The sequence below is a fragment of the Manacus candei genome, unplaced genomic scaffold (assembly GCF_025592945.1).
Source record: "Manacus candei isolate 608988 ecotype Guabito, Panama unplaced genomic scaffold, ASM2559294v1 h1tg000049l, whole genome shotgun sequence".
Lineage (NCBI taxonomy): Eukaryota > Metazoa > Chordata > Aves > Passeriformes > Pipridae > Manacus > Manacus candei.
This window is the reverse complement of record NW_026138097.1, coordinates 18,281,034-18,305,429: the sequence shown is the minus strand read 5'-3', so window position 1 is coordinate 18,305,429 and position 24,396 is coordinate 18,281,034. Positions and strand designations below refer to the sequence as shown.

At 37.3% G+C, this 24,396-nt stretch overlaps 1 protein-coding gene across 2 annotated transcripts in view; it reads left to right on the top strand.

Annotated features, from left to right (window-relative positions):
- The window catches only part of GMDS (GDP-mannose 4,6-dehydratase), a 412,400-nt gene that overhangs the window by 135,993 nt on the left and 252,011 nt on the right, over positions 1-24,396 (top strand). For both annotated transcript variants that reach the window (XR_007906642.1, XM_051799489.1), the window contains exons 5-6: positions 19,201-19,393; positions 20,286-20,390. Coding sequence is in view for 1 of the 2 variants with exons in the window: in XM_051799489.1 (XP_051655449.1) it covers positions 19,201-19,393; positions 20,286-20,390 (298 nt within the window). In the remaining variant the exon portion in view is untranslated. The remainder of the gene's footprint in view (positions 1-19,200; positions 19,394-20,285; positions 20,391-24,396) is intronic.

Below are 24,396 nucleotides of genomic sequence, written 5' to 3'. Positions count from 1 at the left end.
TAAGGAGCTAATATTGACTATATAAACTAATATAAGAACACCTCAGGTCTTCTGCTTTCCAGAATATACTGAGAATAGGAAACAACTCAGAGGAAAGACAGAAGTGATTTTTAGGCATGGAAAACAGTCTTCCCAGTAAATGACATTAGGAGACCACTAGAGTTACTTCATTAAAGTGAATGTGAAGGAGCTATTTGATCCTGCTCACACAGGGAGTAAGATGTTTGGTATTACAGGGTGCTTAACCTCATAGGCAATTATGTGGAGATCCAGTGCTGAAAACTAAAGTTAAACAAATTCAAACTAGAGAAGAGGTGCAAATTTTTAAGAGTGAGGACAATTAGCATTTGAGCGGCTTACCAAAGGAAGTGAAAGATTCTCCATTACTTGCAGTCCTTGAATCAAGATTGGATGCTTGCCTAAGAGATATAAATAACTGCTAGCTATTTATACAGCTTGGTATAAGAATCACTGAGTGAAGTCATATGGCCTATGTATGCAGGACTTTATTATATTAGAAAAAGGAGAATTCTAAGTAGTATTAGCTATATGTGTATAATTGTTACTTACGAACATAGTACATACAAACAAAAGTATTTATTTCTTTTCCTTTAGTAATCATTGGATTTATGTACATATCAGTCAGAATAGCTGATGCTTCTTTCAGTTTTTTCATCCACAGACTTCAATAATACCAGCTATGTTTTTACTCTGTATAAAACTAAGATGTTATTGGTGTTTCTGGTTTCTGGTTTAGCTTCCAGATTTTTACACTAGCACGCTTTGTATTAAAGCATTTGAATTATAAACACTGAAGTAGTGTTTACCAAAAATCCCCAAACAAACAAGTAAACAAAAAAATCCTATTTCCTTTTGAAATGAAACTAAAAATTAAAATAAGATCTCCAAATTTTTTATGGAGAATAGAAACATAAAACTGATTCTATATTTCCTTAGATTATTTAGAAAGCCTGAATTAACTGTAGTGTGTATATGTAGTATCTTAGCCTGTAGATTTCACATGCATATATCTACATAAAGAGAAAAACACAAGATGTTTCAACTGAAAAGACAAGGTAGAGATAACCTGGTTTATTTCCAAGTAGTGGTGATAGAAGCCAAATTCATCCAAAACTGTTAAAAAAAGAAGACCTACAGAGTTCTTAGTGGTTTTAAAAACCTATGCTAATAATCCCAGAATTACAAAGACAACTTTAAAATAAAAGACCTAGTCTTGCATTTAAGTCATGGGCAAAGTAATTCCATTTGAAATTAAAAAAACTAACTTCTGTAAGACAGACTTACCAAAAGTACTTTGCCAAGGCTTAGGTGTCTTCAGCCTTCTGTAGTGGATTACTTTCTTTTACTGTGTTTCAGCAGCAGGGTGGTGGGAAAAGTCTTGGTGACAACAACACTAATGCAATAGGTGTGATTCTTTTTTCCCTTTCAATTTATTTTGACAATCTTGCAATAGGAGAGAAGCAGATCTAAATTAGCTACTGCAGCCACAAGTGTGCTGACTGCACTTTGTTTGTCCTCTCTTATGTTATGTCTTCTGCAAGGTAATAATCAGGTGGGTAATGAAAAGACGATTAGGATCATGCCCAGCTTTTGATGTGCTTTATTTTTCAAAATGACTCCATTAGGGATGGTGGACATAGTAAAATCTGGCAGAAACTACATCTGGGCAATGGAACTCCAGAAGAGATGAGAAGACACTCACTCTGGCACCTGGCTGTCGTTTGCAGGACTGCGAGGCGGGTGGTGTTGCTGGACAGATGATTTGAACCAGCGGCTGCTCCACTCACAACCAAACACTTCAGCTAATTCATCACAAGGCTCTTGGGTGCTTTGGTTGTGCAAACTTAAAAGGTTAAGGCAGTAAATAGTTTATTGCCACTGAGGCCCATTGAACATTGATCACTGTTGAATACCCTCTGTTTAGATGTAACTTCTTTTGAAATATGCTCTGTAGATTTAGTCTGAGAGCAGGATAATTGCCATGAGGGCTTAAGGTTTGAAAGCAGACACTTCTACAGCCAGAATGCAATAGGCTGCCAAGACAGACTAGTGTGAAACATTACAGCGTTATATTTTTTTAATTCTTAGGACTTGAACAAAGCAATAGGAAAGACTGTTTTTTGAGGCATGGAAGGGTAAAGTCATGTGGAGTATGCTCCTTTCATACATATTAATAAAACCATTGCTATATCCTATTTCTAACCTCTCTGGGGTTTATGCTGCAATTCAAGGCAGCTGATGGTTCTCCTTAGCCTAGTGTTGAGGAGTTACTTAATCAGCGTGCAATTAAGGTTTCCTTCAGTGCATGCATCGATATGGTGAAGTTACACAGAAAGTATTCCTGCTGCTCATGTAGTTGTACACCTTTTCCATGGCCCACTTTTGTACAGGATTTTTACTCTCACCATTATGAAGCTCTGCATTTCTGAAATGTGGCCGGCAGTATCCCGTCAATACATAGTGCTGGTTGTGTGCCCAACCAGCTTTGTGAGTGTCAAGGTCTGCCAAAACATGATCTAATGACTCCAGGCTTTGGATCCAGATTTACTGATTTCTCTAACTGGGACAGGAGGGTAATGGGTTTGGGAGGGCAGATTACAGCAGTAGTTTAAAACTATAGAACAATACCAAGTGTTAAAGGTATATGTGATATCATGATAGCATATGTGAACATGCCACATTTTTGGTGATCGTGTTCTTTCTCCTTAGAAAGGTGAAGTCTAAACTTAGACACTGATCCGACCATCACCTCCCCCAGGATGAAACCATGGGTCCATGGGAAACCTTTCAATTTTGCTCAACCTGTGTATGCACTTGAGGTTCAAAATTAGCTCTGGTTAAGATGAAGTTATTTATATTTGCATCATTTATTCATTTGTCAGTAAAAACCTGCAGATTAAGACATAAAGAATGACAGATAAGAAATTTTAGAGGAATATGAGCTTGTTGACCTATTGTTCTGTAGCATATTACACATGAATGTAAACTTTTAAAGAGGACTTGCAGTCTGGACATCATGCTGACAGATCTGGAGCTGTTTATCAGAGATAATATCTGCAGTCTTTTGTTCCAAAAATAAAAGTGTTGCCTCAGATTGCAAAGAAAGGGAGATGAAATGTATTTTCATACACTGTAGCTGGAATTTTGGAATAAGCTCAGATAAATACTTTTGTCAAACTATACTGGAATATCATAAGTTAATTTCAAATCCCAATTTTAAATGTATTAATATTTTGATACAGTTTTGAAGAAAAAGAAGTAATCGAATAATAAAAATCATGATCCTGTACTTAACAGGTTTCTATAAAGTTTAAGACTGAGGCAGTAAAGTGAGAAGGGAAAAAAAACCTGGTGAGCAGTCAATCAGTTTCTCTGTTTGTGGCCCTACACTTTACTAAGAAAACAGTACCTCAAACTTGCCAGCTGTGAAATTTTTAATTTGTCTTTACCATGGAGCACATCACATTTTTCCCTCTTTTAGACAGGGCTGTGGGTGGATGATGGATGAACTGTAGACTCATTGTGTTAGAAATACCTATTTTGTCTGAAAAGCTCAACCCCTGCTTGACAAGGTAGTCGCTCCCTCTTGTAACAATAGAAAAAACATCGTGGAGTCATAGTTCAGATACAGTGAAAGACTTCATTCAAGGATCTGATGAATAGCAAAGGGAAATGTGAGAAAAATAGTGTGACAGCTAAAAAGTTTTTGTTATCCCCTCCTTTGCTGTCTTGAACTATAAAATGTTCTGTACAATTAAGTGAGAATTCCCAATGCAGGCAGCATAATTTGCAGCTGAGAGAGATTTTTAGGATGAAGAATTAATCTGAACTAAAGTTCATACTGTTTAAGTTGTGCATTTTAGAGCAACCTGTTGCATCTCATCTGTTCTTAAAACAACTTCAGTTTTGCTATTCCTAGTGGATCTGAAGAAAAGAATAAATATTTGAAACAAACTTCTGAGTTGCAGTGTATATTTACTCTACTGTGTGCTGAAATGTCCTTACATACAATTTTATGAGCATACTAATTTTTCCAATACTGAATATCAAACAAATACATAATTGAATGGAGTTTAAATTTAGAATTTTGGGGAAGCTATAATTTCAAAAGTGTTAGTGGTTGTGGATGAGAACTAAAGTGTTGGGGGTATGCAAGACTACTAGGATCAGATTGCTGTATAAACCTGGCAGAGTTTCTATTTAGATCTTATACCTGCATATGGTAAGTTCCTGTGGCAATACATTGCACAGTATTTGCTCTTGTTGTACAGAGAGCAAATATTATCAATTCAGTAAAGTGAATCAAGTATCTATGAGTTCTCTCACCCCAGGAAGAAAATTCATTGTTTATTTTCTCTTTCTGCAGGATAAAAATGCGCTGTAAATGTGTTATTAGGCCGACACATCGCTATAATTTACTAGCATAGTAGCTATTTTCTCCATAAATTTGGCAAGCTTATAATATGAAAAAATGCATCTGCATTTCCATTCACCAAGGATATAAGTAGACACCAACTAATTTGAGTTGTATATATATTAGCCAAGTCTGTTTACCTGAATCTGAGGATTGTCTGTATAGCCAGTATAGTTCAAAAATGTAAAATGGTTTGATTCTCACTTTTTTTTCAACAAAAAAAATGAAAAAACTTTCTAACATTATCCCTTAATTTTTTAGGAAGAGTTCAGCCTTTTACAAGAAAATACAAGAGGGTGTAAGACTTCAGTGCTCTCTAATGATATCTTGTAGCACTGCAAGCAGAAAAAAAAAAGGTCTAGTTGCATGCAGGTAGGATTACCAAACGATGTTGCCAGTTTAAGAGTAGCACATTTTATTTGAATTTTCTGAGTAATAGCCTTTGCAGAATGAGGTTTACTTGTATTTTGTCTGGTTCTTGTATTAATCTCATTATTTTATTAATTTAAAGCTACTAACAAGTCCGATTTATGCATATATATGGCTTTTTTTGCTTGTAGTTGTCTTACTGTCATGTTTAATCTGTTTTTTCCTTTATCATAGTGACATGAGATGTGGCTTCTCTTTACTCATGCTGTTAACTAGAAAAAATAAGAACTTTTAACAGTTTGATTTTAAAGGGTTCACTAATGTAAACTGTCAATCTTCTCTTTTTCATAATCAGAAATATACCTCTTTCTCTCTCCTTTTCCTCCCACCCAACAGAGGAGCAAAGGAGACAGTTCTCATGGGTGTGGTTATCATGAGTTAATTGCAACCCTGAGGGATTTGAGACACTTGGGTGCATTTCATACCTTGTAGCTGTCCAAGGATGAGATTTTCACACAAAGGCTCTACCCCACCGTATTTTACTTTTTATTGCATAAATCAGTCTGTGTCCTAGGGATCATTTATCATTTCCCTAATATTCACCAGGGTACAAACAGTACTGTTTTAGTTCCATTCAACCTCCTTATTTCTCCCTCCTACTTCTGCTCAAAAAAAAAAAAAAAAAGCTTGGCAAGCTGCTAAAATTTTATAATGGCAGTTCTGTATTTAATGCAGAAATCGTACATTATCCTAAAAACCTTTCACCCTCAAGTACTCTTTGTACTTCTGAGAACATGATATATGGCTGACTAGTGCACTTAGCAACTATGACTTCATTTAAATCATTCAGTTTCTGAGAAAGGGATTACTGCCTAGAACCTGACCAGTATTAAAAATACATATTTTCAGATACAACTGCAGTTAATATCAGCTTAAATTTGTGTGTGGAGAGAGTACTCTTGCAACATAAGAGGTGTTAAAATCTATAGGAGTGAAAAGTGAAATGCTGAGGTTTTGCGTTCATGATGAAGTTTTTTAATTTTTTACCAATTATAGAATTTTTCATCACCATTGACTATTTACATTTCTCAGACTTCCCAGCACAGCTTCTTTGGTAATACTAGTGATGCAGGATCAAAAATTAGCTAATGTTTCCAAACTCCCATATGACACTTCAGAAATTTCCTCTGCTTCCCTGGCTAATAGGCAGCACCACTATGTTTTTCCCAACGTTTTGTGGTTCCTTGACAGAACTTTTTGTGTCCCAGGTGAGGATGCTCAGAGCCCCAAAGCAACTTGGGGTCAGCACACTGGAAATTAGCTAAAACTCCTACTGCAGCCACGAGACATAGTGTTCCTAGCTTATGTCAGTATTGTGTGCAATCACGGATGTTAACTCACAGTATTTTTTCATCCAGCCGTACTTCACAGCTATTCAGAGTGTTTCCCTCATGGACGATCACTGCTTATAATGGCCTGTGCAGCAGGACTCTCTCAGTGGCCTATAAAAGTTCTAAAGATTTCCCCTTTTTGTATGTGCATTTGTGGACAAGTTACTATTATGACCTCTTCTTTGGCTTAATACTATGTGATAAAACTTATAGACTGAACTTGATTTTTTTTTTCTTCTGCCTGATGGATAAGCTCTGGAAATACAATCTCCTTAGTTTCAATTAAATTCTTATGAATACTGCTTGCTTGGAAGGACGTGGAAACTGAGTATGTTGTTTTATAGAGGCTTGCAGGCATGTAGAGAAAATGTGTTTGGAAGGGAAGACAGGTTCAAAAAAATCTTGAGATAGATTTACACGATTCCTTACACATTTATCTTTCTGTGAGATAAATGCAGCCTGTTGGCATGTACTTCTGATCCTGCCATTTCTTGACTGAGGTATCTGTGAGTCATTCAGAAAAGAAAAAGCATGATTGAAAAGTGCTAATTGAAATAAAATATTTGCATACAATAGAGATGTGGCATCTGCCTTAGCTATACATTCTTTTAAAACTAAAATGCAGTCATTCACAATTTTACAGACTTCACCTTATTTGTGAAATTTGATGTTCCCACTGATCATGTCCAATGATTTGTTCAGTGTGTTTTGGCAATTTGGTCTTGTCTTCCATATTGCTTTTCCAACGTGCCTCATCCTGAGGCTTCCAAGTTCACTGTGAAAGCTGATGGAGCTTTTTATATCTTAATCAAGTCTTACTCAAAGCTCCTCTGAGAGGGGGTTTATTGGCAGACCAAATGCCACACCATAGTATAGACGAGGAGAGGCACTGTCTCATAGGTGTCAATATGGTCTTTTGTTGCTTCTAGCACTACTAGAGACAAAAACTTCAATGCTGTTTTAGGTCAGGAGTACTAAAGCAATATTTGTTCTTAGGGGTGAGAGGGAAACTCCCAAACTTGTTGTTTTTATGTGATTAGTTGACTATGACATCCCTATTTCCTGAATTTAAGGTTTACCTTCATATCCAAGTGAAAAGCAGCTATTATTCCTAGTCCTTTTCTCTGGGTCAGAACCCAAGACTTAGGTGAAAAACAGGGCTGAAATTAGGGTTGTGTGCTGCAGTACACAAATTAGTTGCAATGTTCTGCTTTGATTTATGATCACCATGGCTCATGAGTGCCAAACCTGCCTTTTAAAATTTATGCCTATACATTGTTTTCTAAGAGCTGTAGTGAAGAGGCTTTAGTAGTCAATAATAAATGTAAGAATAAAGTATGGCAAAGGGGATACCAGCAGAAAAAATAACAAACTGATTTGTTTTCTGCAAGTATCGTCCTGCTTGTTCAATAAAGTTTAACCAGAGGGTCTCATCCCCTTAAGATCTCACTGCCCCTTGGCCTTCTCCACCTTACCCCTACATACCTGTCAAGACACATGTTTTTTTCAAATTCATCCCACAGGTTTCTTTCTAGCCAGCCACCCACCCACGTCCTTCTAAGACACATGAGTTGATTAAGTAGAACATTTTATGTGGGGGGATTGCCTTTGAGTTCAGAGTGCTCACTGTCATATAGTGTTCGCCCTGAAAGGATGCAACTGGAGAAGATGTAAGGCTCGTGATTTCATAAGTATCCTAACAACATTAAAATCTGAGCTCTAGCAGTGGTGGTAATAGTATATTCCATTCCTGTAGCTTCCTTACACAGGATGAAGAACTATCACAGTCCACTTTGAGGTATGTAATTATTCCTATCCCCATCTTACCTGAAATGGAATGTTAAAATTAGGTGTTACTATGGTGAGTTTACTGAAAGCTATTTCTACAGGTTTATTACATCATTCACAACAAAGCCGTCATCAGCTACTGGTTTTATATGAATGCTATTAATACCTTGATTTTGAAATTAATCATATTTAGTGCCTGTACTTGCACTACAGGTAGGGGTATTAGCACTCCTCTACTAGGGTTCACCCACTTTGGCATTTTAAGGTGTTTTTTTGGTTTGTTGGTTGCAAGTTTAATGCATTTAAAAGAGTCAATGGTTTCCTTTCAGAGCAAGGGCAAACTTCAGACTCTTATATTTATTTAAAGAATGTTTTTAAGTATCAGCTGTTCTCAAGAACAAGTAAAAGGAAAAGAATGCTACTGGGTGTGTGTAGGAAAAATATATTGGTTTTGGAATTGTTGTCCTTTCTTTGAGTAAGATTTCAGAGTGAAATTTCACAGAAGATGACCTTATGCACTGGAAGAAAAGGCGATTATTTGCCCTCTTCAAAAAAGAAAACTGAAAAAAACTTTGGTGACTTATTTCTTGACATGCTGTTGCATGTTTAGTCATTTTCCCAGTCATTCCTGCTGGAGTACTGGAGCAAGAATTGGGAAGGTGACAACTGTGGGAGCATGTCTTTTGTCAGTACATGCATGTCCACCCAAATTTGCCCCATGCAATTAGCCATCCCAATTTATTTCTTAATACACATGCAGTAAAACTGAAAAAAAAGCCTCAGAAATTAATTGCATAGAAGTCTGAGGTGTGCTGAAAGCTTTGTAGCTGAAGAAGACTTGTTCTCAGTTTTAGCTGATTTATGGCAAACCAGAAAGTAGAACTAGATCTGTGGAGGTATAACATTAAGACACATTGTAAGTGATGGTGAGTAAGGGGAGAATGTAGACTTATTGAACAATGTGAGTGGACCAGGAATAGGACCGAAGTGGTGGCATTTATTTGGAAAATGTGTTTATATAGTACTTTATAGTACTGTTTTAAGACTAAACTGAGTACACAAATGGGGCAACCTGTTAAGATGCCACACAGGTGGAGATGTTGAACTCTGAGCTCAGAACTTCCCTCCCCAGGTACTTCAGGGCAAAGATTGTTCCCTAGATAGAATCATAGCATTGTTAAGATTGGAAAAGACATTTAAGATCAAGTCCAACCATTAATGTAACACTGCCCTCTTCACTGCTAAACCATGTTCCCAAGAGCCACATCTACACATTTTTTTAATACTTCCAGGAGTGGTGATTCCACCATTTCTCCATTGTGCCCAAGAAAACAAGTCATCATTTCTTCTCTGTGCGTGTGTGCATGTACACACATGCGTATTCATTTCCTCAAAAATTCATGTTTCCGTTTTGTCTCCCTGAAGTCCTGTTTTGAAAGCTCTTCCATGACTGAAGCACCACAAGGTAGCAAGTGCCATGTGTGGTCAGAGCTGAGGTACCTGCCTGCTCTTAGGCTGTGATGAATTAAGTAGTTTGATTTTTGAGTAGCTGTCAGTAAAAGAGAGAAGATAAGTTGCTTTATCTTGTGTTTGCTGTGGTTTAAGAGTGCTTCCAGACAGCATTACCTCAGTTCCACAGTGAAATGGTAACTTGCTTTCTTGCAGTGACTTGGCTGTGTCTGCACCTTTAGCTTGCAAATTGAATGGCTGACTCAAGGCCCATATTCATGGGCAATCCCTCTAATTGGGTTTATGGTCCCATTAATGAGTAATACATGCACATTCATCTAATTAATTTTTTTTTTTTTGGAGAATCCCTGTGAAGCCACTTGTTAGCTGTTAGGAAGGAGATAGCAATTCTTGTTCAAAGGAAAAATTAAAAATCACAGAGGTTTCCATAGAGTAAAAAGTAAAAGCTCTTGTTAATCATCATAGAAAGTTGGTTTTTATAAAGTATATGTCATATCTCTATAGATGCTTCATTCAGAGTGTGCACAGCTTGGTCAGAATTAATTATGGGATTTTGCCAGCAGTCAGTGTTTTTTCTCATCTTTTTATCATGATTTGTGCTGCATCAGTCACTAGGTAGATATAGCAGAGAAAGTCAAACCAAAATAATGACAATTATAGCTTAGAGAACTGGTCAGACAATTGCCGATAGATAATGTGGGGGCAGGGGGGAAAAGAATAACAAAAAATATTTTTTATTAAAAAAAAAATTTTACCATTTTATAGCAAGCTTTCTCAAGATTTTCAAATTCAATTTACATTATTCTACAAAAGATCTGCTTTTCTTCAGTACATTTTGTTTCCAAATTAAATGCCTTTAAGGAAAAAAGACCCCGGTCCCTAATCAAGTATGTCAAAACTCCATTTACGAAATATTTTATTTTGTCATGAAGGGAGAAGCATTTTTGGTACTTTCTTTGAACTACTTTTAAGCTTTCTTTAACAGTTGTATGCAGCATAAGAAATTGCAGTCTGGGAAGGAATCTTCAGTGATAATAAATGCTGAAAACATTTTTTTCTGGTTAAAAAATCAAAACTTCTGACAGGCTCCATAAACATAGGGATATTTTGCTTTATGCGTTAGTAAGAGGTACAAGAGAGTCAGGCAAGGTAGTAATTTGCAAAGTTTTGGGTTAATTCTAGCTTCTAGCCAATACAGAAGTTCTGTTAATATTTGGGAGGGTCCATTGTGTTAACTCAAGTCTTGAAGTCTTGTTGACTAGGGAGGCAAAGAGCAAAGAGACTGTTGTTAACAAAGCTTTGCCATACTAGATTATTGCTTTAATTCAATATCTATCTAGCTATCCACTGAAAGTCTATCAAAATCATAAAGCAGGTAGGTGGTGAAGGTCTGTGGGTTTTTCTGGGATTTGTTTCTTTTTTTTTTTTTTTTTGTGATGCTATTTTTATCACTTTTGTGCAAAGCATCTTTCAATGTGTTCTGAAAGCATCAAGGAAGCAAGGATACAAGTTTTTTAAAAAGCTTCAGGAGTTAAAAAAAAATAAAATTAATACTATAAACTAGTTGTCATGTTACAATTTTAAATCACCTGTACGTTTTAAATTAATTTCTTTATATGTGAAAGTGTGTAAAAATGGTGCTGGTTCTTTGGAAGTGACTGCATTCCCTGCATGCATTTTATTCATAACTTTCTATTCCCCATGTACATATAAAGTGAAATGAATTGGCTATCTTTTTACATCTGCCTTTGAATGTTCTCTAGTGACTCTGCAAGTTGCCCCTTTTTGTCTTTCTGCTAAATAACATTTAAAGCCTCTGGCACAGCTGGACTTCAGTATGTAAGAAAGCTTTTAGGGTATTACGATGTCATTAGCTATTGAAGCTAAAAAATGTGAAACATTGAAACCCATCCTGACTTTGCTGCATGTGGCATGTGTTTAAAAACTTGAGTGTGTATGTATGTTGTCAAAGCTATCCCTGAACAAAATCATGCTGACAATGAATAAAGAATCAATGCTCCTTTTTTAAAAGCTTCTTTTCTAATCTCTGTAATTTGAAACTGAAGACTTAAAACAGTGGTTTGGAGATGGTTCTGCAAGATAAATCCCTTGCATCACATAACCCTGACAACTCCCCAGTTCCATCAAGTTAATAACAAATGAATGAGAAGATAAGCAAAACTAATGGTGAGGTTACATTTTTGTGACAAAGGTTTATGGCCATACTGAATCTCATGTTCTGTGATAGCCCTCCTCCTTTTCCTCCTCTGCTTTGGTATTTTTTTTTTACTATCAGATCTGAGCATTCCTCTATCTGAAGCTCTTCTCTGGAGGAGATATGATGAATAGCAAGCTGGACTATGCGCCTCCAAAAAGTTGCTGTGAATAACTCTCTACTCCCACAGTAGGAATTGCTGATTTTCCACAAGACCAGGCCTTGTTCTTGCATGCTGTCTATCCACGTTCTAGTCATTGGATGGTGCTACATGTCTGAACCGTGAAACACGCTGCTGTAATCCCATCTCCCTGCCTTCTTAAAATTATGCAACAATGTAGTTTGGGAGCAGTTGCTGAATATCATCTGGACCTGCTCTTTTCACAAAGTGGGACCAGCTTTTACAGCAGGTGGCTCAGGGTGATGTCTGATTGAGTTTTGAGTATCTCCAAGGATGGAGATACCACAGCCTCTCTGCACAACCAGTTTCAGTATGAGACTACCCATGTTGTGAACTTTATTTTTCCCCTAATATCTAGTTATAATTTCTCATGTTTCAGTTTGTGTCCATTGCCTTTGAAGTGTCTCTGGGCAACTGTCTTTTAATCCAGTCTGTTAAATTCTCTTAATTCACTAAAGTAGCTAGTTAATGACTGGAAGAATAAGCAATGTACAAATTACCTGTAATGGAGATCTGTTCTAAACATGCCTTTGAATCAATAGTCAATGGCAAAGACAGCTGTAAAATATGTAGGAGACTTTGTTTTATTAAAATGGAGAATAGATATTCCAATTTAAGGATTGTGCATAAAAATTTTGAAAATAATAGGCAATTGGTGGTTCTTCTATAGCTCTTAACTGGTCAGGCATATACCAGCAGGCTGCTTTAGAGGCAAAGGTGAATGTGATGACCTCAAGAGCTGGATTTACAACTGCACCTGCCGTTTGCCAGGGAGGAGTCACTTTCTAAAGAAACTGAATAATGAATCCAACTTACAAGCCCTACTGATAAGGGATCTAGTAAATATGAAACTTTAAGTATTCAGGGAATATTTCTCTATACTTATTTTCTGCTTTCAGTTGATTCTTTTTTTTTTCTCTTTTTTCCCCCAACAGAAAGCAAGTAGTAGTTTTTACTCATAAAAGGGGAAAAAGGGAACCTGTTTTAATAATGCCAAGCTATTTCTCTTTAAAGCTTATTTCAGAGTGTATGCATCAAGAACTTGAAATTAGTCAGGAGGAGAGTTGTGAGGAGGATTTACACAAGCCAAACCATAAGAAACTACCATATTAAACATACATGCAGTATGTTAGGGGGAATCATTGGGTATTTCAGCTGTACAAAGGAAGTTATTATAGAATGTGAAGAGCATCAAGGATCATTTCAAATCACTAAACAGCAAAGAGCTTATTTTTTGTGCTTTGGTTTGGGTCTTCGCAGTTAGAGGTGAAGGTGAAATGCTGGCCCAGTGGTGTCAAAGTCAAACTTTTAACCACTTCAGCAAGTCTCTCCAGTCACACAGTATGACAGAGCTGCAGAGAAACTCCACCACTACGACCAAAATGTAAGTGCTGGTAGAGAAGCACATCTTCTAGAAGCTGCATTGATTATTCCTTTACATCATGAGTACCTTGAAAATCCAAGTTACCCAAACTCTCTTGCTGCAGCAATATTATGAATGTCTTGGGCTAACATGCATTTTAGGAAACAATGTTGACTTCTGCTTCCACTTATAAAAATTTTCTTGGCTAATTCTCAGCTTGTAATCATGTTGTCAAATTACTCTCATTTTATACAGATTACTTTATTTTTTCTGGTTTGCTAATGAGAGAACAGGGAAATAAATAGGAAAGAAGATAAAACTACAAAAAGAATGTTCATTTTATTAAGAATTTGTCATTATTTTTTTAGTCAATTTCTGTTTAGCTAAGAAGTTGAGTAGGGCTTTAAGAGATCGAGAGTGTTGCTTAACCATAAGCAGTTCAGACCTATGGAATTGATTATTTTTCTGTATAGCAAAGTATATAGCTGTTTGGGGGATCTTGTGTCTTTCAACTACTTCTGTTATTGGGTGAGAGGACAATAAGTTAAGCATTCATTATGAGTTAAGAGGCTGGGAGGAAGAGGAATTGTCATATTCTCCTAGAAGGTTACCTGACATTTTCGTAGATATATAGGTTCTTCCCCATCCTCTTGACATCACCCAGGTCCCCTTGGATTCTTTAGATTTCCTAAAATCCCTAAGATTTTTTTTTCCCCATTGTTTTAGGACTTTATAGGAATGCTTGGCCTATAGTCTGCATTAGATTTAACAACTGGAATGTTGTGCTTTACATGCCTGTTCCTAGGGATTGAGCAGCTTGCTTACTGAGATGATATAAGTGATCCCAATGGTTTTTATTGGCAGTGGAAGGAACACTGAATATTCAAAGCAAACAGAATTTATTTTAAAGAATACAAAAAAGTAACCACTGTGAAACTTGTGAGACTTGAAAAATTTCTGAGCAGTTTTTTTGTTCTGTGATTTGCTTTTCAGGTCTAAACCTTTCTCAATGACCCAATACATATCTTCTACTTTGCTAAGTCTCAAGAATCTACAGTAGGTTTTTTCAAGAGATCAAAGATGCTTATTTTGATGTTATAGTTAGGTTAGCCACCTTTCCTTTTACAGAGAAAGAATAATAATTTATGTTTATATTATCCTATTTCCTTTGGGGTTTCACAAAACCTTTCCTCTTATTAACACTAGCCTTCCAGAAATTCCATCTTCTGAAACTGAGAAAGCTGTAAGAAAGAGATGAAGTTTTAAATCATTGTTTATATTCCTTAGGTAGAGCATTAAAGCATATTCTGCTGGAATACAGGGGGTTTTTTGGTTGAAAACTGATAGTTAATATGACTGCAGCCCATCTGTTGGATTGTTCCAAATGAAAAAACAGAGATGAAGTATCTCACAAAGCCAAACCTGTGTTTGATAATTTTCAGAATATCACCAGTGCTGACAATGCATTGGTCAGAAGCAAGTATTACTAAGTCGACAGTCTTGTATGTAGTGCTTATAGACATGATAGGAATGTGGTCTTGTGGAGGGTAAGACCCATATGTTTTCATTTAGATAATTTTCAGTAAGCTTTTAAATCTTGTTAAAGACCTTGCTAAGCTTGCTTTTGAATGATCAGTTGGGAAACATCATATTTAAAACATCGCTCTATTAAATTCAAATCTCTTGTAGAGATTGAATCTGGTGATTATAAAGAAATGGGAGGGAGGGAATGCAAGAGTTCAAATTCAAAAGGTAGAAACAAGTTCACAAAACTCATTGTGATTGCAGCCACATGAAAGAAGAGAAATTATGTGGCTCAGTGTATTCATATTGTGTCCTGTGATTCCAAAGTGTTATAACTAATGAAACTATGCTTTTTTCAAGAAAATGTTACCATTCTATGGGTGAGCCTTGCTGTGGAAATCTTTTCTTGCCTGAGAATATATTTGAAATGCATATATTAGGGACAAATCCAGCAGTGAAGATACTCAGTATATAGAACTCCTACGTACATAAGGAGTCTGTTTGCGTTTTAGTATTCTTTGAGGGAATTCTGCAGTGTTCATAATGTGAAACCCTGGAATTTGAAGTACTTTTGACCAAGGATTTAAGTGTCTCCTTAGTGTTCTGTCCACTTTTAATGGCACACTTATCACTACCTATTGAATGGAATAAATAGACATATCTGAAGAATATACTTTACAGTATCTCCAGGATCAATAATGACAACTGCAAAAGCATAGTGTCCTCATTATACATGGGAAGGGAGTACCAAGGTCACTCAGACTAACATGTTCCAAGCAGGCAATTTCTGTTTTGTTGGTATGTTGTGCTTTTTCTTTGTCTGTCCAAAGAAGGTGAAGTAGTATTGGATCCATGACTTCAATATTCTTTGAGAAAACTTGCAGATTTAAAGTTTCTGCCATTCAAAGAAGCTTCTTTTCCCTATTCCAGTCATTACAAAAAAAATTCTGGTGCATCCTTCAAAACAAGTTGTAATTGCAGGTCTTGCTTTTTGCAGTTGATAGTAACGGATAATTTTGGATTTTTGAGGAAAGAATGGAGCATCTATTTTAGGTAGCTGAATTAATAGAGGAGTGTGTATATGGTTTTGCCAAAGCATGATCAGGAGCATCTTCATTAGGCCTTCTGCTGTGACTCACCACTGTCTTTATTGGTGTGCAGGAAGACAATCTTCCTAATTCAGGCACTTAAGAAAGTTGTCATAAAGTAGGCAGTTTGAAAGCTCTCATCTGTAGGTATTATCTAAGCACTTTTTTCCACTGGGTAAGTGTTTAATCTTTCATAAAGTATGACTTGTTCTTAGCCTTCATACACCTGCCTTTACAATCATTTCCATGACATATCTACTCTCTCAAGTATTTCCACTACTGGAGCTCAGTACACCAGTGGAGATTATTTCTATGAGTAACATCTATTGAATCTGATTCTATATTTTGTTTCTATAACTCAGTCTTTTCTTGTGTTATGCATGCATGTATGTCAGTTCTCTCTTGCACATCCCTCTTAACGAGGTCCCTGCCTTTCTTTTGTTGGTTTTTCTTTTTGGTTTGGTTTGGTTTTGAGGTTTTTTTGGGGAGGTTTTTTGTTTATTTGTGGGGTTTGTTTGGTTTTTTGTTTTGTTTTGGTTGGTTGGAGGTTTTTTGTGTGGTTTTTGTTGGGTTTTGTTGTTTCTTTTTACAGTTCAGTCTTCCTGTGGGTCTTGCGCAAAATAATATGTATAAGGAGAGGGAAATAATGTGGTAAGGGATAACTTATCACCTTTTCCTGCTCTGCCCTGCTTTATTTTTAACTACTTAATTGATCTTGTATTTTATAAGACTCTTTTGCATTTTTAACTTTGAATTAAAATCAAATTAAAATTTGGTTTGTTTTTATCTATATTTGTAGTTTTACTGCCTGTTGTTACAGGGTGTCTCAACAGTCCAGAATTTTTGGTGTTCGATGTTTTAGTAGATAAAATCATCTTTTATTTTCATAAATGCCATTCTTGTCTAACCTGCACTCCAAAATGAAATGAATTTAGTGGTCTGAATCTTGACTCTGGTGAACAACTGTCTGCATTACAAAACCACCCAACAGACACAAAACTGGTGGTTTCTACCTGGGGACACTCAGACCCAGTAGGCATGGAGGCACAATTACCTCACACCCCAGGGAGTGTTTTTTTTGTAGGTGAAGATTGAGGTCATTCATCAGGCAATAGGGAAAAGCATCTCTTGTGAAATTGGTCTCTGCATCAGCCAGGGAGAGCATTTCCCTGTACTGCTGCAGCTTCATTACCCTCTCTGGTTAAGAGGTTTTATAATCTGTTATCTCAGACTCCCTCAGTTACATATGCCATTTACTTTGTAGTAGGATATGTAAGCAAAGATTTGCATTTCAGGGTGATGTTTTCAGGGTTATTTGTTGGAAACTACCTTAATATAAGTAAATTCTTGGTTCTGCTACAATTAGTAAGTGTTTTGCCTTTTGTTGGAAAGCTGGGACATGTGGTTAATATACAAATTTATATTCCTTAGTGCATTGTTGACTGTATCACCTATTCATTAAAATGTTTTCCTCAGAGTTACTTAGACACTGAAGCTGAGAGACCTTAAGTGTCTGTCATCTTTGTGCCAAAGGGATTAAAACAAAAAATGCACATCACTTCTTGGTAGATCCGTGCTCAATTTCAGCTGGGTGATACCATGTTAACAAGCCAAAGTATCAGGTTTCGTTTGGGGGGGGGGTTCTTTTGGTAAAAAAAAAAAAAGTAAGGTTTGGTTTTGTTCATACTGTTAGCTATTTCAGATCAAAACTCTGGGAGAATCTTTTTATTTTGGAGAACAGGAACACAATTCAGAGAATTTCTTACCTGTATTAAATTAACCAAAAGTGAAAACTCAAATTAATTGAATTTTTTTTTCCATCTGCTGTATAAATAAGCCTTAAACTTCCAGTAATTACTGAACAGGGAAAATGGCTTAACAAAAGAAATTAATATAGGGCTATCTGTCTGAATCTGCAAAGATCCTTAAAAAACTAACTGGTAAGTGACAGGTTTCCCACTGCTTTCACTGTGACACCTCAGCTTGTCCAGCTGTGGTCATTTACTCTCTACTCCATTAGTAGCTCCCCTGTTACTAAAGACTAATGAAGGGGGTATCGTAGATTTGTACTGTCTAATACCGGTAGTGTCTCACTAACATCCAGCATAGATATTATAAAGGGACTGCAATGTTGCCATCACTCTATAGCTCATTCCTGGAAGTCAATCATCAGCCAGAGGGGACATAGGTAGAATAATTCTTCAGGACCATGAGGGAGATTGCTCTAAAAGTCCATTCCCCTTACTTTTTATAACATTGTCAGTATAAACAAGGAAAATTTTTTCAAAAACTAACAGGCAAAATCCCTGGATTGGAGAGAGAGTGTAGAGGGAGGAACATGCGAGGAACATGCCTCTGGGGTGGGAACTGGTGGGAAAAAATTCCTTAGAGTCCAGGAGCTTTGTCAGAACATCCAAAAAACCAGCCTGTACCCACCAAGCAAAAAGAGTGAGTTTCCTTCTGAGCATGTTTTCTCCTGCCTGCAAATTGAGATGGTCACAACACATCTCTTACTTTCAGCTTGCTTTTTCCAATTTTTTTTTTTCTGCTGTAACTGAAAGGGAAAGAACTAATATATTTTTAAATACTCAGAAAGTTTAGACTTGAACATTGATTGTGGCATAGGCCACAAGCTCATCATAAAGACAACTGAGAAATACTGGAGTGGGGAGAGAAAAAGGACTCTTGGCCCATCAGTGTGCATGAATTTATTATCATACTTTGAAGAATATATCAGCTGGATATGTCCGGTTTCTTTAGGATACCTCAACCCTTTGCTCTCACACTTCATCATCCCCCTAACCTCTGTCCAAAAGCAACAGCTCTGGTACACCTTGGTCAGATGGGGTGGGTAGTCTCATTTTGATAGCAGATATTTCTAGTCTTCTCTGAACTTTGATGTATGTTAAAATTGCAAAACTTCAGATGTCGTTTAAAGTTTTGGGGTTTTTTTGATATGTTTGTGCTGTCATGCTGTCTGTCTGGCCTATTATTTTTTTAAAATATATTTTAGGCAATTATAACCAAATCCAAGTGTGTCAAATACGTTAAGCCCAAGTGAATGTTGTGAAAATTGGCAGCTGTGGAGATAAGAGTGCCTGATAATGTTCCCACTGGGGGGAGGCTTACGCCTTGCTTCACATGGGAAAATAATCCCAGGGAACACTAGTCTTTTTGTTCTGCTATTTATGGAACTACTTATTTATTCTTGGAAATCCTTTGAGGATACTTTTGTATTCTGAGTATCTACTCTGTACAGAAGTGTTTAGATGGTCTGTGACAAGTGATGTATTACTTTGTTTGGTTGTGCATGATCACAGCATGTTCTGGTTCCCCTAGTAAAATTAGTGGGGTTTTATTTCTTTCTCTCCCCAAGATTTCTTTCGACCTAGCAGAATATACTGCTGACGTTGATGGAGTTGGCACTTTGCGACTTCTAGATGCTATTAAGACCTGTGGCCTTATCAACTCTGTGAAGTTCTACCAAGCCTCCACCAGTGAACTTTTTGGAAAAGTGCAAGAAATCCCGCAAAAGGAGACCACCCCTTTTTACCCAAGATCGCCTTATGGTGAGGATTGCTGATGGTGTGTGTGTATAGTGTCTGTCTGTCTGTTCTCCCTGCTCATGTCTCAGGGCTGAAGTCATTTGTGTGTGAGATTAGAATCATGATAGAGCTAAAGTGACTAGACATGTTGAGAGGCATACCTTTATGAATGACTATATAAAAAGTATTTGCTGCCATTGCCTGGGGGTTGGAAATTAGCATCTCACTTCACAATACCTTGTTCATTCAGCTCAGAGGTGAAGAGCTCTTGAGGGGGGAGACGGGGTGGGGCTGGAAGAGGCAGAGTGACTCTTCCTTCACAAAGGGTTGTGAGGTACCACTGAAGTGATAAGGTTTCGGGTTTTTTGTTGCCTAAATGAAAAACTCCCAAGAGCGCACTTCTTCCTTCATGAACTCGCACGAAATTTGAAACACTTATTAAAGCAATGGGCATGGAGGACTTCGGTGATAAACTTTCAAATCAATTTAAGTGTTAAGGCACCAGATTTTCACTTTTATTCCTTCAAAGTTATTTTTTTGTTTGTTTTTTTTTTTAATTAGCAAAGGTCACCACAGTGGTGTATTTCACACGCTCTGTGTTAATTATATTGTAAAAGAAAAAATGCTGTGCTTGAGTGTGCATAAGAAAACAAGTGAGAAGGTGCCCTAATGCTTTCTGGCCAGCTCAGAGGCTGCACAGAAGATGAGTATTTTCCCTGTCAGCTGCTGTTTATTGGGCTGGATTTTTTTTTCCATATAAAATTTGACACATATAGGGAATTAATCAAATTCTAAAGCACTCTGCTGTTGAAATGTGGACTTCACCCCGCCTGTGAAATAGATTTGTGTGTGTCTGTGTCTGAGCTGTGTACGAGCTGAGCAGATATACAATAACGCTTCAAAATTATTTTTATAGGGGCAGCAAAACTGTATGCCTACTGGATTGTGGTGAACTTCAGAGAAGCCTACAATCTCTTTGCTGTGAACGGCATCCTCTTCAATCATGAAAGCCCCAGGAGAGGTTAGAAAATCCATGTGAACCTCTTCCCAACTTTGCATACATCTGATCAGAAAAATGAAACAACGTATCCACAGGTTTCATTTAAACTAGCCAGAATTCCGTAGGGAGGGTGTCATGACTTGTAGCCTACTCATGGCATTTAATGTTGCCCTTCTGGCAGAGCCTACAGAGCAACAGCTTTCCCTTTTGAGCATCGTATTCCATTTTGTAGCCCTCTGATGCTGAAGGGAGGTTTGTGTACCTAACTTTGTGTATCAAAAGAGAGATACTGCAATAACATAACATCCCTGCATTCTCTTTCCTTCTTGATAATAAGTTAAGGCTAAAATGTTAAAAAGACACATTTAAAAAGGAAAGTTTTCTAAATGTTTAGTTGGGCAACTACATAAACAGATGCAATTTCAGGTGTGACATATGCTGAAGGTTTTTATTTGCATATAAATGTCAAATTGAGAGACAGAAATAATAGATGCTCTAAATTTGAAAGACTAATGAGTGTATTTTGAATTATAGCCCATCCCTTCTGACAAGACGGCTTTTAACACATGGCTTTAAAATGCCTTTCAGTTTAATCCTTAATAGCAATGCAGCTTAAATTCCACTTAATCATCCCTTTTCCGCTTACAGTACTTTATGAACAATTAATGCTGGTATTTTGAGTAAGAGTCCATGGCTGATTATAAGTCTCTTTAACAATGACAGTTTTCCTCTGCTCTTTAAGTAAGTACTGTGACTGTAGAAAACACTCTAAAATTAAACTTTTATATTAGCACAGAAAACTGGGTTCTCAGTGCAGAAGCCTTTTGTTGTGGTCTGTTTCTAAATGAAAAATAAATTCAAGTTTTACAGGAATGCAATTATATAAATTATAGCCTGGCACAAAATTTTAATCATGCTTACAAATGTAAAATAGACCATAATTGTAACTGTGCTGGGGGGTAGGGGGGTGGAAAAGAAGAGAAAAAAGGAGTTGATATCAATAGGATTTAAATATTGATTTCAGTCTTTGGAAGTCACAGCTGTGAAATCTCATCATACGCTGGGTAGGCAGCATTTACAGTAAGTGGTGCATCAAACATTTGGTGTAGAAGCTGGTGCATCACTTCACTGAAGCAAATGACAGCACAAGCTCAAAATTAAAAGAGAATCAAATTTACTACATTGTTTCATTTAGAACCCCTAATACTTTGCTTTCTATTAGAGAGTCTACCAAGGTATATTCTTAGTGTGCTGAAAACTGATGTCCAAATTGCACTGAGTTATTACTATGTAATTAAAACATTCTGACCAACATAAAGAGAGAATATGCAATAACTAGTATTTGCTTGGCGTGATTTCTAGTAACACTAAGGAGCTACAAGATGGAAATTATGCAAACTCATTTACCATTTGTGCTGCTCCTCTGTAGACTTCTGCTATTTTGAAGGAGGAAAACTTCAGTACTGATTGCTATTTTGATCTCTCTGACATTTGTTCCTGATGCAACACTGCTGCAATAGAGTTATCAATCCCAAGTCCTTTTCAACACATTTAATGTCCCCATGGAGAACCCAAGTTTGTGCTTGGAAGCCTCAGGTTGTACTTTTCATTGTGTGTATGTGCTGGGTGCAGTTTTAAGCCCCTTATACCATGAACAGGAAACTTGTCCTAGAAATGCTCTGTTTGCCTTAGCAGGAGTACATGCCATGAAAGTGACTGTAACCACAGGCTAGTGCCATTTGCATAGTGGTTTTATGGTAGAAAGTCTGAGAAACTGTACAGCTAAGAAAGTGGAAGAAAAGTAGTTTTGAGATTGTTTCTTGATAGCCATTCATCACTTTCCTAATACTTTTGAAGACTAGAAAGGCACTTTGGGAGAAAAGGAGGACTTAACTGTGATTTCTAATTCCTATACCCAGAGGCTAATATACATGGAAATTTTAAAATGCCTTATGGTTTGACCTTTTTTTATTCTACTGATTTCAGTGATTGGGAATACCTAAATAAACCAACACATATTTTCTTCCAGTATTACATACCATTATTCCAGTTGGTTTGGCATTACACTGAATGGATCAAATACAACATCCCATTGGTGGTGGCACTATGTGCATCTCATCTACACATAACCTGATGCCCAGGAGTCAGAGAAGAGCAGAATTTTGTGGCAGTGTCTCTTGCTGAGGTGCAGAGTTGATCAAAGGACATGGAACTGTTGCAGCAAGTACAGAAGAGGGACAATGAGGTTGATAAGAGGACTGGAGCATCGCCCTTATGAAGATAGACTGGGGAAGTTGGGGCTGTTCAGCCTAGAGAAGAGATTTCATGGAAATCTCCTAGCAACTTTCCAGTATATGAAGGGGACCTACAGGGAAGCCGGAGAAGGACTCTTCATGAGGAACTGTAGTGACAGGACAAGGAGTAATGGGTACACATTGAAAGGGGGGAAGTTTAAATATTTAGAAGAAATGGTTATTAGATATTAAGAAGACGATGGTTAGACATGGAGCAGGTTACCCAGGGAAGTTTTGGATGCTCCAAACTTGGCAGTGTTCAATGCCAGGTTGGAAAAGGCCTCGAGCAACTTGGTCTAGTGGGAGGTGTCCCTGCCCATTTCAAGTGGGATTAAAACTAGATGATCTTTAAGGTCCATTCCAACCCTTTAACACTGTGTGATTCTATGATCAGTCCTGGCAAACAGTGCATGTCTAAAGTGTTAACCATACTTCTGAAAATTTCTGTAGGCTTCCTACAGTGAATGTATTTCTAGGAGAACATTGTGAAGAGACAAACCCCAGTATTTCTTGTAGGCAGGGATCCATGAGGTATGCGACATTGTAAGGCACTGTTAAGGATAAGCAGAATGCATTTTTCTTACCTGGCAGGCTGAATTGTGGACTATGATCAAATACAGAAGTATTTGTATTTGAAGTACCAGTGCTCATGGTGAAGGATGGTGAATTGCAGTTGTCTGTCAAGTGGCTTTTAGCAGCTGGTCACTGATGTTGAATTGAATAGACAATTGTAAAGAGTTTGCTTCATTATCTGTATTGTAAATCAGTAGTTCAGGGTCCCTCAAAGAATCACCCTCAAAGCTATTAACAAAAATAGTTTTTATACGAATTTATAAAAGTATGACTTAACAAAGTTTGAAGGCAAGATTCACTCTCATTTACTACATAGGTGAAAAAATGCAAAGGAAAATTGAGTTAGAATCAATTTACAGTGATTTGCACAGAAACCGAAAACACTTAAGTGTAAGGGAGACCCACTGAGTCATGAGGTTCAGGGTGCACTTCCTTGCTTTCTAAACTCCTGGTGGAACTTTAGTGAAGGTAGTTCCAATCTTAGTCTCAGACCTGTACAATAGTTTATGTCTAAAGGAATTAATTCTTTCATTTATTCATTAGTATTAATGAACTAGCATGCTCTGCAACTTACTGAGCATCTGTTATGAATAAGGGATCTCTCCACCTTGGGTAATGAAGTAACAGGCAAGGAATCTCAAACCTTGAGATGGGTTCCAGATCAAGGGGAGAGGCACTGCCATGAAGTCCAGTTGCAATTTAAAGAGAACTCAAACTGGACTTATCCGAAGATCTGTCACGAGTAGAAAGGTCTTTCTGGCTCAAGGGACAACCTTGAGAGGCGTCCTAACTCAGAGAGCACTGCCACATTGCCTAGCAGGGAGACCTCAAAGACGGCTCATTTAGGCTCTCATCTTTATGGGATAAAGTGGTTGGCTTGTAGTCAAATTACATGTGATGGGAAAGGTATGTATGACACTCTTTGTACCCACAACTTTCTTTGTTCCTTGATAATTGAATCTTGGAAAAACCACCCACTATTCATGTGTTCCAAGCTCATGTGCATTGGTGCACTCTGGGTCACTCTGGCCCTTTGTGGGTTTCCTGGAGGAGTTCTTTACCCAGCTACAGCTCAGGCCTTTACCTCCTTTGGAGCCTGAACTAAGCTATTGCTAGTTTGGTTAAGAAGGTCAAGTACACCTGTCACAATCCCTCTTTAT